This window comes from Monodelphis domestica, chromosome 1 (assembly GCF_027887165.1).
Source record: "Monodelphis domestica isolate mMonDom1 chromosome 1, mMonDom1.pri, whole genome shotgun sequence".
NCBI classification, from domain to species: Eukaryota; Metazoa; Chordata; class Mammalia; order Didelphimorphia; family Didelphidae; genus Monodelphis; species Monodelphis domestica.
Window position 1 is genome coordinate 155,737,057 of NC_077227.1, and position 13,798 is coordinate 155,750,854.

Genomic DNA, 13,798 nt, shown 5'->3' on the forward strand with positions numbered 1-13,798 from the left:
TTTCCCCCAAATATTTAGATTTGATTTTATTTGTGTAAAAAGTGTGTTATGATTATGTTCGTGTAGCTCTTAGATTTGTTTTGGCAAGTATACTCCCAGATATTTTATCCCATCTGTGGTTTTTAAAATGGAGTATCTCTTTCTATCTCTCTTTTTTTTTTTCATTTTAAAGCCAGTGATCTCTTTATTTTACCATGGTGGGTTTTTGAGGATTCTTTCTACTTTTTTCCTTCCACTACAAAATAAAGAAAAAGCAAAGAAGAAAACTTCAACCTCTCTGTCATATAGGGTTTTTTTTTTTGGCTTTTTTTTCTATCTCTTTTTGCAGGGGTTGGTTAGTCATATGGAAAAATGCTGATGGTTGATGTAGATTCATTTTATATCTTGCTGCTTTACTAAAATAATTGATTGTTTCAACTAACTTTTTAGTTGAAAGCCTAGGATTTTTCACATATACTATCATATTGTCTACAAAAAGAGATCGTTTTATTACCCCTTTGCTCATTTTGATTTCTTCAAGGTAAGGGTTAAAAAACAAAAGATACCAGAGGCAAGTATTCTTCTTCCAACACCCCAAATGGAGCACCAAATTACAACTTCGACCCACCACACTACAGCAACATACACACAAATGTTCACTTTGGCAACAGGACTTTATTCAGTCAGACAGAGCAGACAGCAAGAAATTCCTAGGTAGCCCAGGGCTCCAGCTCCCCTTCCTTCTCTCCCTTTTTCCTCTCCAGTACTCTCTATTTCTGCTCCATCACCCCAGGAAGGGTAGAAACAGGGATTGGAGGTGGAAGGAAAGATAAGAATTTTTGTCATGAAAGAAGCAGTCTTATGTGGACCCAACCCTCCAGTCTCCTGGACTTTGGTGGTCAATGAGATCAGGATGCTCTGAGAGCCCCTGCTTGCCAACAGAGCACCTAGGAGAAGAGGAGCACCTTTGTCACTGTATTATTACCCATTGAAACCCCATGGACACACAACCCTACTGCTATAACAACGCCACGATTCTTTGACCTAATTAGCTAATGAGGGAATAGGGTGAGGTTGGAGGGCAGGACCCTAAGAATCTAATCTCTCATACTTGAGGGGTACTTTTTTTTAAAGGGATGGGGTTGCCTTTTTTTTCTTTTTGCTATTTAAAAAAATGTTTCTGTGCTTAATCAAAAATAGTTATTTTGTTTCTTCTCATTTCTGTTTGTTGAATAATCACCAACAAAACCAAACAAAACCCAAACAGACCATGAAAATCCAAACCTTGAACATGCCATCATTTAAAAATAGCTTCAGCCCAATATCTGGCAATGGAGGCCATGCCAGCAGCCCAGCGGTGGGGTGGGATGGGTAGGCCTGGCTGGTGTCCCAGGGGTCTTTGCCTGGGCATGCACATTAACACACACACACATATACACACTCATCGCAATCATAGTACATTCTAGGGTATCTACTCCATCCGCCTCCAATCACTTGGGACCCATGCCCAGATGGGAGCAAAATGGAGGTGGGAGAGAGGTACCACTCTGGGACTGGTAGGAATAAAGTAGAGGGGGTGCTAGGATTGGGCATGGGGATGAGAGTTCAGTGAAATGAGTTGGTCAGGGGATGAAATAGAGGCCAATGAAGGTATGTTTGGAGGGAGGATGGATATGAAATTGTAATGGAATGGAGATAGATGGGATGGAGAGTTTGGAGACTAGACAGAAGAGAAAAGGGAGTATCTAGGAGTGATATTAGGTACGAGGTGGTTCATTTTGCGGGGAGTAATGATAATTTGTCATCAGGGTTTTCAGACCCATTTTTTTCCTTTTTTCCTTTTTTTTAAAGTCGTCTTTATGCAAGGGCAGGAGTGGGGTGGAGAATGAGAGAAAAAGGAAGGATAGAGTCTCCATGGAATAGGTAACTCTGTCTACCCTTTCTCCTCTCCTCTCACAGCAGATCCAGGGAACCATCTCCAACATGGATGGCTCAACTGGAGACAGAAAAGGGGAGAAGGAAGACCAAAGGAGGAGGACAGGAGGTCCAGGGACATGAATAAGTGACCTGGAGTGAACCTTGAGGTAGAAAAAGTTTTGCTTTTGCGCCTGGAAGTGCTTTTTTTTCCTTTTCTTTTTTCTCTTTATATCTGGACTAAACAAGGCCCTGGAGCTTAGGGGCCCAGAGCCAGGACCTGAGGTAGGATAGAGCAAGGACCAAGCGCCTAAAGGGCTCTATGGGGTTGGAGGGGTGGGTCCTTGGACCTCCCCTCCCCCAAGGACATTCATTCCGGCTGAGGTAGGTGCTGAGGTGCCTCTCACGCTTTGTAGTCAAGAGTCAAAACAGCCAAAAACCATCCTGAGAAAAAGAGGAAGTGAACAGAGCCACTTGGCCGGGGTGGGACGGAGTCCATCAGGGAAAAACAGTATTAGAGGGACCCGGCCAGGGCCAAAGATGATGAGGGAAGAAGGAGTATATTTTTGGAGTCACTTTGGAAGGATTCACCTTCTTTTCTTTCTTTCTCTCTTTCTCTCTCTCTTTCTCTCTTTTTTGTTTTTGTTTTTCTTTCTTTTTTTAAGAAAATTGATCTTGAGTCATGAGGGTATCAGGGAGCTGGCTACAAGGATGGCCAGGGGAGACTCCCTCTCCCCACGACTCCCATGGAAGCATCTCTTATAGGAGGATCAGGCCCAAGTGACCTGAAGGTATCCTGGGCATATACCTTGGCAGTGGCCTCCAGCCCAGACAAGTTCAGAAGGCATGCATGCTCTTGGAGTCTCTGGTCAGACCCATCTTGACAGAAGAAATCTTTCATTTGACCTGAGATTGAAGAAGTCACCATTCAAAGCCCAAGTCCATCCAGATGCGGCTGGCTGGGGCGTCTTAGGGGCATATAGTGAGGCGTGGCAAACTATCCTTCATTGCTGGGGCTGGGGCTGGTCACTTCATCCCGGTGGGCTGGGGTGCCTGCAGCCAGACAGGACGTCTCAGCCATCTGTTCTTCCAGGACGCTAAGCTCATCAGGAGGGAGGGAGGAGAGCTGAGTCTCATCACATGGCTCAGGGGATCCAGGGTCCAGCTAGGGGAAGAGGAGAAGCAGAACTATTAGGCACAGGACCTCCCCAACAACCTCCATAGGAAAGCTGCAGTCCACTAAGACTGAGGGTTTGGGCAATTTAATGCACAGGCTGATCTGTCATGTTGGAGTAAATTCAGGTGCCTCAGTGTGTGCTTCTCCCCTCCTGGCCCTCCCACCCAGCCCTATGAGCTCCAGAGGACACCAACTTTCCTGCTAATGTTCCCTTCTTTCCCCATCCATTCCTGACTCGCGCTGCTCCCCACTCTCATCACCCCACCAACAATTCCCAGAGCCCATGGGAGGGAGCTCAGTGCTCAAGCTTCGATGCCTTTCCAACAGTCATGGGCTGGGTCCCTCTAGCTTCTAGTCCTCTTCTACTACCTCCTCTACTGCTGCTGCTGCTGCTACTTACATTACTTGGATGAACAGGGACTCTCCAACAAGAATCCTTTAGTAAGATGGCAGACCACCAGGCCTTGCCATCTGCTCTACCACCATACCCTAAAGTCCACTGAGGAACTCTAAAGGTCCATCTGCTCTGCCTTTTGGCCCACTGGCCCTTTCCATTCACCCTGCAGCTAAACCCTTCTGAATGTGTTGTCTTCTCCAATTAGATGTGAGCTTCCTCAAGATAATAAAAAGATTGATGATCCAGGACAATTAATTCTGAGGGATTCATGCCAAAGAATGCTCTCCACCTCCAGAGGAAGAATTGTTGGAGTTGGAATGCAGATGAAAGCATAGGGTTTTTCGATTTTTCACTTGTTTTTTTTGAGTATATGATTTGGGGTTTGAATAATATGGAAATGTTTTATGTGATAATCCATTTCTAACCTAGATTGAATTGCTTGCCAGATCTGGGAAGGGGGAAGGGAAGAAGGGGGGAAGACAGTTTGGATCATATAACTGCAGAAAACTTGTGTGGAAATTTGTTATTACATGTAATTGGTAAAAAAAAAATGAATAAATACTTTTAAAAATCCATTGGGATATGTGATTTCATGATAAATTAAGGCTGGGTGCCAAAATCTTATAAATTTTATGCCAAACTGTGTAAGACAAGTGATTGCTACTAAAGGATATGTTGCATATTAATTTTAATTGCAAAAAAGTTAGAGTGTAGATACCATCTTATTTTTTATTTTTTTTAAACCTTTACTTTCCACCTTAGAATAAATACTGTGTATTGGTAGTAAGGCAGAAGAGTGGTAACAGCTAGGCAATGGGGGTTAAGTGACTTGCCCAGGGTCACTAACTAGGAAGTGTCTGGGGCCAGATTTGAATCCACGACCTCCCATCTCCAGGCCTGGCTCTCAATCCACTGAGCTACCCAGCTGCCCCCATCTTATTTTTCTATGGATATCTCCAAGTACTTACTACAATGCTTTGCACATAATAAGTGATTAACAATTTTTTTCATTCATTCATTCATTCATTACAACATAATTCCAGGTCACTTAGCTTCTCTAAACTTCGGGCTGCCCAGTATGGGACCAAGGAGCACTTTCCACAATGGGATTAGTGTCTAGAAGAAATATGGGCAAGGGAGAAACCTGAGGGCAGCAGCTGAGGTTTGAGTCTGGCACTAAATGGTGAGTCTGGGAGCACTCCATCAGTTGGTCAATCAATCAGGACATTGATGCTTCTGCACCCCATATTCAATGCTTACTAATTAGACACTGGACCAGTATTCCCAGTTGCCTTGCTAACTTACCATAAGCCTCATGCCCATACTCAATGCCTAGTAAGCAGGTAACAATTCTCCCAGTTCTCTCTCTTTTTTTAAACCCTTACCTTCTGTTTTAGAATCAATACTGTGTCTTGGTTCCAAGACAGAAGAGTGGAAAGGGCTAGGCAGTGGGGGATAAGTGACTTGCCCAGGGTCACACAGCTGGGAAGTGTCTGAGGCCACATTTGAACCCAGGACCTCCTGTCTCTAGGCCTGGCTCTCAATCCACTGAGATACCCAGCTGCCCCCTCCCAGTTCTTTTGCTAACTTACCATCAGCCTTGCACCCTGCTGCCCTGAACCCAGAGAGAGTGGGAATAGTTGTTCTAGTTCATTCAAATCCAGACGTTTCTCATCCCCATTGATCTGGCCTCGGTCCCCTTGGGCCATTCCATTCAGAGCCAGAATACCTAGGTCCCTCTGGCTCCGGGGCCCCTGGGGTGGGGACAGTTGGTCTTCTACATCCTTACACTGGAGGAGCCTAGGAGAGAGATATGCACAATTCAATCCAAGAATCACGTATTAAGTATCTTCTATGTGCTGGAAAATGGGTTAGGAATGGGGCTGAAAAACAGAAAAGAAACAGCGCTGCCCCTCAGGAAGTCTACATTTTATTGGGGAGATATCATACAGAGACTAAGAGCAAAAGAAAAAAACATACCTAGATGGAGATGTAGAAAGGGGAAAGAGGAGAATATAGAAACAGAGGGATCAAAGAATTGGCAGAAAGAGAGAATGAGAAAAAGACTGAAAGAATGAATGAAATTCTTTGTTAAAAGGGATGAGCATGAGGGGAGGAGAAGGATAGAGGGGAAACTTTAAGGTAATATAAAAAAGATAGTAATAAAATTTTATTTTAAAAAAGTTAATAAGCAAGCCTGGAGAAAGGATGTTTTTAAATCTGTCAGACACTTGCTAGCTGTGGGACCCTGGTCAAATCACTTAAACTCCATTGACTAGTCCTTATTACTCTTCTGCTTTGGAATTGATACTCAGTATTGATTCTAAGACAGAAAGTAAGAGTTTTAAAAAGTGAATGAGAAGTATTGAGTGAAAGAGAAATAATTAGAGAGGTAGGACAAAAATAGATGATCGAAGGAGAAACAGTGAACACGTTAGATGAATAAAGTGACTAAACTGGACCTCTTCCACTTTCTGCCCATGTTCTATTTAGTCTGATTCTTCTTCCATCCCTAGACTGGGTCTCTCTACCTTGGGCACAAAACCCAACCAAACCCTCCCATCCCTATGGTTGGCAGACCTGGCAGGAAGAGGTTGTCCCCCTCCTGACCCAGCAACACAAGTCAGAAAACTCTCCTCCTATAACTCCCTCCTGCCCCTTCCTCTCTTCCCTTTCTTTTCTCCCACCCCATTCCTGGCCCACTCTGTCCCCTACCTGCCCCTGTAGCCAAACATAAGGAAGAGGACACAAAAGATGATGCAGGTGACTCCGATGTGGATGCCGATGATGATGCCTGTGGCGGAGGTCTTATTGCTCGTCTCATCTTTCCTGCAGTCACAGGGGGGGCTCAGTGCTAAAACAAGGGTGGAACAAGGAGGGCCAGGTTAGGGGCACTACATCTCCACAGTGACTCAGTCTCCAGGATCCCCCTTTGCCCCCTCCCCTTGGCCACATACAATCTCGACTTTTGGTCTGGGCACCACCAATGGAGCTTCAGCCACTCTGGACCCCTCCGAATTCTAATTCTCCAGGGTGCCCAATCACCCAGGCCCTCTGGATGGTCCTGCCCATGTGTCCTCTTCTTGGTCTATTTCCCTTTACCTGTCCTTTCAGAGGCTCCCCTCAGGGACACGAATCGGATGGTGGCATTGCCATCTCCGTGTTGATTGTAGGCTTGGAGCTTTACCTCGTACACCTCAGTTGGATCTGCAGACAAGAGGGTAGGGGCTCCTTAGAGCGGACAAGGGGACTGGACCAGGCTAGGCTGATTGTCTTTTAGGGCTACAGGGCTCTGAGCATAATCTTGGGAAGGAATGACCAGAATGGTCAATAGCCTCCATAGAGCTATCAGACGAATCTTGCTTATAGACAAGAAGTCACTCCTTGGCTAAAAACCCTTTAGTAGCTCCCTGTGGAGCCCTCCACAGTCCAGTGTTACCTCTTCAGACTTATCTCCCATTCGTATCTTCCATTAACTCCATGTTCTAGCAATACTCGACAGCTCTCTGTCCCTTGGATAGACTCTCTCCTTTCCAGGCTCTGTTCCTTTGCTGACCATCATGTTTCCTGAGCCCAAAACATACTTCTTTCCCTTCTTTTTTAAAGGCTTAAAATCTGTTTTTAGTTCATTTTTTCCCCTTCTTTACCTATGGAATTCCTACCTACCTCAACTCAAAAGCCCAACTCAAACGCTACCTCCTTCGTAAAGCCTTCCTCAGTCGTCCCCATTGCAGGCCTTTGTTTGCGTGTCTCTAAAGCATTTCACATGGAATCGAGTCGTTTAGGGTTATTTATAGTTGTCACTTCCCATTGCTAGGCTGCAAACGAATGTAAAGTGTATGTATTCATCACGCCTTTCACTGTTGGGTCCATAGTAGATCCTTGGTAAATGCTCGTCATCGAATGACGACTTGGGTAACTGACCTCGGACCACTACATACAACCCTTTCCCCGCCATTTTGTCCAGTTATGTCTGACTCTTCACGATGCCATTTTTGGGTTTTCTTGGCAGAGATATGGGAGCGTCTTGCCATTTCCTTCTCCAGTTTATTTTACAGATGAAGAACTGAGGCCAAGAAGGGCAAGTGATTTGTCCAGGATCCCATAGCCAGAAATGATCCAAGGCCAGATTTGAATTTATCCAGATGAGTCTTCCTTATTCCAAGTCCGTTGCTCTCTCCTGTGTCACCTAGCTTCCCTTTCCCATCACACTAGCCCTTAAAGACCATCGTAAGCTATCCCTTGTTAAAAAAAACGAAACCCTTACCTTCCATTTTGGAATCAATACTGTGCATGGGTTCGAAGGCAGAAGAGTGGTAAGGGCTAGGCAATGGGGGTTAAGTGACTTGCCCAGGGTCACCCAGCTGGGAAGTGTCTGAGGCCAGATTTGAACCTAGGAGCTCCCATCTCTGGATCTGACCCTCCATCCACTGAGCTACCCAGCTGCCTCAATAAGCCAACCCTTATTGACCACAGGAACCATAGCTTGCCCCTCACCAACCCATAAATCACCATCTGCTGGTTCACAGCGACTACGCAGCTCTCTCACTGACCACACGACCACACACAACTCATCTTTATCAGCGCTAACGTACCAGGGCCACCACCCACATTACTGACCACTGACAAGAACGTGAGGCTGGCTGCCCCCGGCTGGGTGGTGAGACTCCTTGGCTCCCTTACCCAGTTGGGTGATGTTGTAGGCTGTGAGAGCTCCTGGCAGCACGATGGGACCCGTGAAGAGCGCTTGACTTGCTGGGCGGTAAAAAAGCTTGAAGCCACCCTCGGCGTGTGTCAGCTTGGGGGGCAGCTCCCACAGGAGCTGGACAGAGTTGCTACTCAGAACCCGGATGGAGAGTGGGGGTGGGGCAGGGACTGGAGAGGGGGAGGTAGGTTTAGAAAGAGGCAGAGACAGAAGGGCTGAAATGTAAGTACTGGGTCCTCCTCGTCTCTCAGAGCCTCCAACCCAGCCTTCCCAGTATCTTCTTCCCCTGCCGGAGACCCAGCCTGCTCTCTAGCCATCACCTCTGCCTTTCCCAGTAATCCTTCCTCCCCATCTCATCCTCCCCTCAATTCCCAAGGTCCAGGCCTTACCCTCTCCCAGAGTGCTGACCAGGGTGGGGACAGAGGCCAAGCTGGCTCCTCGAGGGGTGTAAGCCTTGATGTAGAAGCTATAGCTGGTGGAAGGTTCCAGGTCACTCACCAGCTGCTGGAAGGTGCTTTTGCTAACAGCCTCTTGGTATTCTAGCTCAGGAGGATCTGGGGAATGGGAAGAATGGAGGGGAGAGTATGAGAGCCCACAGGGAGGCTTTGGGGGGGGTTCCCAAGCCTTGAAAGAGAGCAAGATTCAAAGGGCAGGCCAGTAGGGGGGAAAGAGACTCAGAATATGAGGGGAGGGAGGGCCTAGTTATGGGAAGGGAGAGGTAGGCAGAGGGCAGCTAGGAGAGGGGCAGAAAGCCAACGTAGAAGCCTCAAGACAATAGAGATGTAGAGAAGGACACCTGGTTGCCTGGCTCAGAGCCTGGTACCTAGCAGGTCTTAATCAATATTCTTTGGCTAATTGACGAAGAAGGAAGGGGAGAACAAGGATTGAAAGGAGGGGAGAAGAGCCCTAAAATAAAGGGGTATAAATAGGAAGAAGGGGACAAGGACATTCAGTTTGAGGGATGCCACTTCTGGCCCCACCTGCTGCCTTCCTGATGTGTAGGACATAGCCAATGATCTCCTTGGTATTTAGCAGTGGCTCACTCCAGGACACACGGACAGAAGTGGCAGACACAGAGACGGCACGTACATCCCGGGGAGGCCCTGGGAGGCCCTCAGCCCACAGCACAGTCAGTCGGGCACTGGCCTGAGAGGAGCCAGCACTGTTCTCTGCCACACATTGGTAGATAGCCTCATCCTCAGGGCCAATCCCAGAAATGGTCAGCGTGCTGGAAGGAAGGAGAGATGGAGAATAAGAGCAGAAGAATGGAGAGCCATCCCAACCACCTGTACAGACATGCCACTTGGTACTGTCTAAAGCATTTTTTGGATCCACTTGTTGTTTTGGCTTTTTCATCCATTGGGGGGGGGGTCTTCCAGGGATAGAACCTTTGCCTCCTGACACAGGTCAGCTATTCATCTTAAAATGTTACAGAGCTTCCTGGGAAACCAAGAGCTTAAATAGATTATCTGGACTTGAATTCAGGGCTTCCTGACTAGAAAGCTGGCCCTTTATTCACTATGTATGTCATGCCTTTCTCTTTTAGATCTCACTTAATTCCTTTAGGCAGACAGGGCAACTCTCATCAACTTCATTTGTCTCAGATGAAGATACTAAGGCTCAGACACTGAGTCTGTGGAAAAAGCCAGGCCAGAACTCAGTCTGTTCTTCTGGTTCTCAGAAAAGGCCTCTTTTTGATCTTTTTGACCTTGGACAAATCACTTTTTACACTAGGTTCCTCATCTATAAAATGGAGAAAATAATAACATCTGCCTCCAAGGGTTGTTGTGGGGATAAAATGAACTAATATATGTAAAGCACTTAGCACAGAGCCTCGGACAGACTAGGGGCTCTATAATAAATGTTAGCTATTGTTATTATTATTACTATATTTTAAAATAGAGCTCAAAGAGCAGCGTTATTCTATTCTCTAATAACCCTGAGTTCATTCTCCTTCCAAGAGAGAACACAGAGGCCCAGTGGAAAGGAAAGTGGAGTTGCCTTGACTAATGACTTGGGTACCAATTCTTTGCATTTTCCTTAGGATTAAACTTGCCCTGATTTTGATACTTTGTTAGCTTAGTGCTTGCATGGGAGCCAAGTATCCACTTAGACATAAGGCAAATCTTGTTTTTCTCAGACAAATCCTGAATGGGAGCATGAGCCAAACACAGGTGTATGATTTGAAGCCTCCAAGATAGGAACCCAAGACCACATGAATCCAGACTTTTAAGCCACAAGTTACATACATGTTTTCTAAAAAATTATGTGCAAATTAAATTTTGTCAATAAAATCACAAGTTTACATGCAGCAGGAATGGTGTGTGGTGAGCCTGCAATGACGATTTCAGCAAAGCCAAGAATCCTTCTGTAAAAGTGAAATCTTTCACTGATTCCTCTCTCGCCCTACCATCTATCCAAGTTTCCAAATACTGTATGGGATTTATTTAGAGTCCCACCTCTATTCACCAAGCAGCCACTTCCTCTAGGAACCCCTTTTAGATCTTCCCTTCTCACCTCTATTGATCATTCAAACGTATATTTTTCTGGTCTAGACATAGGTAAGTACCTGTTATTGTTCCTGAGACGAACATGGCCTCCAGGGCCCAGGACCTGTCCATTCTTCAGCCATGTAACATGGGGGGGTGGCTCCCCCTGGGCCTGGCAGGTAAACATCGCTGTGGTTCCAGCTGGGCGAGAGATGGACTGGGGATGCTGGATGAATTCTGCAGGGGCTGATGGGAGGCAGAGATAGGCATGAAGAAGAGGAAGAGTGGGGATGAGGAGGCAGGGAAATGGGAGGGGGGAAAGGCAGGAACCCAGATGACAGGACAGGCTCAGAAACAATATGCCTCAAGTTTAAGACTAAAAAGGGGTTCTTCCATCTCCTATGGTTCCCAGGTCTCCATCCTAAGACTTACTTGAACTGATGCAAAAGGAAGCAAGCAGAACCAAGAGAACACTGTGCACAGTAACAGCAATATTGTATGATAATCAACTGTGAAAAACTTAGCTATTCTCAGCAATACAATGATCCAAGACAATTTCAAAGGACTTATGATGAAAAATGCCATCCATCTCCAGAGAAGGAACTGATGGGAGTCAATGCAGATTGAAGCATACTCTTTGTCACTTTATTTTCTTCATGGGTTTTTAAAAATATTTGTCTTCTTCCACAACATAACCAATATGGAAATGTTTTGCTCATATGACATCACTTATCACATGTATAAATAAGTATGCCTTGAAAAACTGCTCTATAGCAAAAATGAATAATGTGGAAATAGATATCAAGTGACAGCATTTGTACAACCCAGTGGAATTGCTTGTCATCTCTGGGAGGGGGGAGGGAAGAGGGAGGGAGAAAAAGAAAATTAATCATGTAAACATGGAAAATATTTATATAAAAAGAAATATGTTTTGCATAATATCACAAATATATAGGCTATATAAAATTGATTACTGTCTCAGAGAAGGGAGGGAAAGGATTTAGAATGCAGAATTAAAAAAAACTAATGCTAAAATTATTTTTACATGTAATTGGGAAAAAATAAAGTGTTAAAAGAATTTTTTAAAGTTTCTCCTACTATCATGTCTTTCTCTTCTCATCTCGGTCCCTACTGACCCTTCATCTAGTTCCCTTAACCACCAGCATATACTTACTCCATGATTCTGTCCTCTATCAGGTGGAGTTAGACAGGAGGGAAGTTGGTGAGAGATCAGAGATTTGGGAGTTAAGAAATCCTGTGCAAAATCTGGGAACATCCTGACAGGCCCCTTCTCCAAGCATATATGAGAGATGCTTCCACTTTAATGTCAATGCCTGACATTTCTATCTGAAAGCGATCAAGCTGAGCTCCCCATTCGGAAATTGTTAAATAAATAAATGTGCTAATAGGTTTGGCTGTTTCTTGCAAGCTGTAATGACTCAGAAGATGGATGGGCCACGAGCACCACCCCCTGCTACCCGCCTGCCTGCATTCCACTTCCCACCAATCCTGAGGCAGAAGGCTCCATTAACACTTCACAAATGAAATGCTCCGTCACTTTCATTTAGACAGATTAGTAGCACATGGAATGCTAAACAATCGAGCATTTAAGTCACTAATTTTCTCTTTACCCCCATCCCCTATCCACAGCTCTCTTGAGGAAACAACCAAGTATTAACCCTGAAAACCAAACTATGGGTCCAGGCTCTGGCTCTTAGCGATAGCTCACTCTGCAAACAAGGATGCTCACAAGAGCCAAAGACTTCTTTGGGTTCAGCTCCAACGTGCTCTTAATTTTTTTGCTCTTAATCCCCAGTGTGATAGGAATGATACTAAAGGGTAAATAGGAAGACCTTGGGTATATAGAAGATTCCACATGTCTGGGAGCCTGGGAGATGATGAGAATAAAGAGGTGTAGATAAGAGATAGGAATAAGAATTGGAAGTAAGAAATAGAAAAGAAAAGAAGAAAGAGAAAGGAAGGAAGGAAGGAAGGAAGGAAGGAAGGAAGGAAGGAAGAGAGAGAGAGAGAGAGAGAGAGAGAGAGAGAGAGAGAGAGAGAGAGAGAGAGAGAGAGAGAAAGAGAGAGAAAGAAAGAAAGAAAGAAAGAAAGAAAGAAAGAAAGAAAGAAAGAAAGAAAGAAAGAAAGAAAGAAAGAAAGAAAGAAAGAAAGAAAGAAAGAAAGAAAGAAAGAAAGAAAGAAAGAAAGAAAGAAAGAAAGAAAGAAAGAAAGAAAGAAAGAAAGAAAGAAAGAAAGAAAGAAAGAAAGAAGGAGGATGAAGGCCAAAGGATAGGGAAATCGAGTAAAAGGTGGGTTTGGGGAAATGGGATGGATATAAGGATGAGAATGAGACTAATGTATGAAGATGAGGGGAGAAAATTTGGGTGAGGCTCAAGGATAGGAATGAGTGATAGGTGTAAGAAGGAGAGCTCCACTCTTCTCCTTTATTATTCCCCTAAAGTCCATACCTTGAACCACAAGCCGGCCCTGTGCTGTACGTCGCACCCTTGTGCCAGGTCTGTTGGCAGCACAGACATAGACCCCGGAGTGCTGGACAGTGACGTCGGAGATAATGAGGTTCCCCGTCCCCAGTACTTGAATCCCCTCTACTCCAATGGGGCGGCCATCTAGACAAGAGATGGAGAAGGAAGTGAGCAGAAAGAGACACTGGGGGTGGGTGGGAGGGGAGGAGTCAGAGAGGCATGGAAAGGGGACAAGGTGGTATCAGCTCCCTGAGGGAAGAGATCCCAATTTCATCCCACAATTCTTCTTTCTCCCACTTCACATTTTCATTTTCCCCAAAGGATGGTAAGACCCTGACCTTTTATTTATCTTTTCCTCTGGTTGGAAGATGAAAGCAATAGAATGATGGTTTATAAAGAATGTTAAATTAAACGTTCAGAGTCTTAGTTCTAATCCCATCTCTGTGACTGGCAAGCTGTGTGACTTTAGGTAAATCTTGGCACCTCAGTTTCTCCCTCTAAATTAAGAGGTCGAAGCTACGCAACCTCATTCTAACAAAATAGGATCCTCTCATTGGCATCCTGCAGCAACAGCAGTAGGGGCTGGGGGGGGGGGGGCGAGGAGGCTGGGGTGGCAGCGGCACTGTCACTCGCCGTCCTAATGGTCACTTAGCT

At 45.3% G+C, this 13,798-nt stretch overlaps 1 protein-coding gene across 1 annotated transcript in view; it reads right to left on the reverse strand.

Moving 5' to 3' along the window:
• Window positions 1–634: 634 nt before the first annotated feature.
• Window positions 635–13,798, reverse strand: part of IGDCC3 (immunoglobulin superfamily DCC subclass member 3) — a 69,650-nt gene continuing 56,486 nt past the window's right edge. The window contains 9 exon segments of the mRNA XM_001375635.4: window positions 635–3,058; window positions 5,060–5,267; window positions 6,183–6,321; window positions 6,570–6,674; window positions 8,151–8,342; window positions 8,562–8,726; window positions 9,153–9,400; window positions 10,742–10,907; window positions 13,130–13,288. Of these exon segments, the coding sequence (XP_001375672.2) occupies window positions 2,891–3,058; window positions 5,060–5,267; window positions 6,183–6,321; window positions 6,570–6,674; window positions 8,151–8,342; window positions 8,562–8,726; window positions 9,153–9,400; window positions 10,742–10,907; window positions 13,130–13,288 (1,550 nt within the window). The 3' untranslated portion in view covers window positions 635–2,890.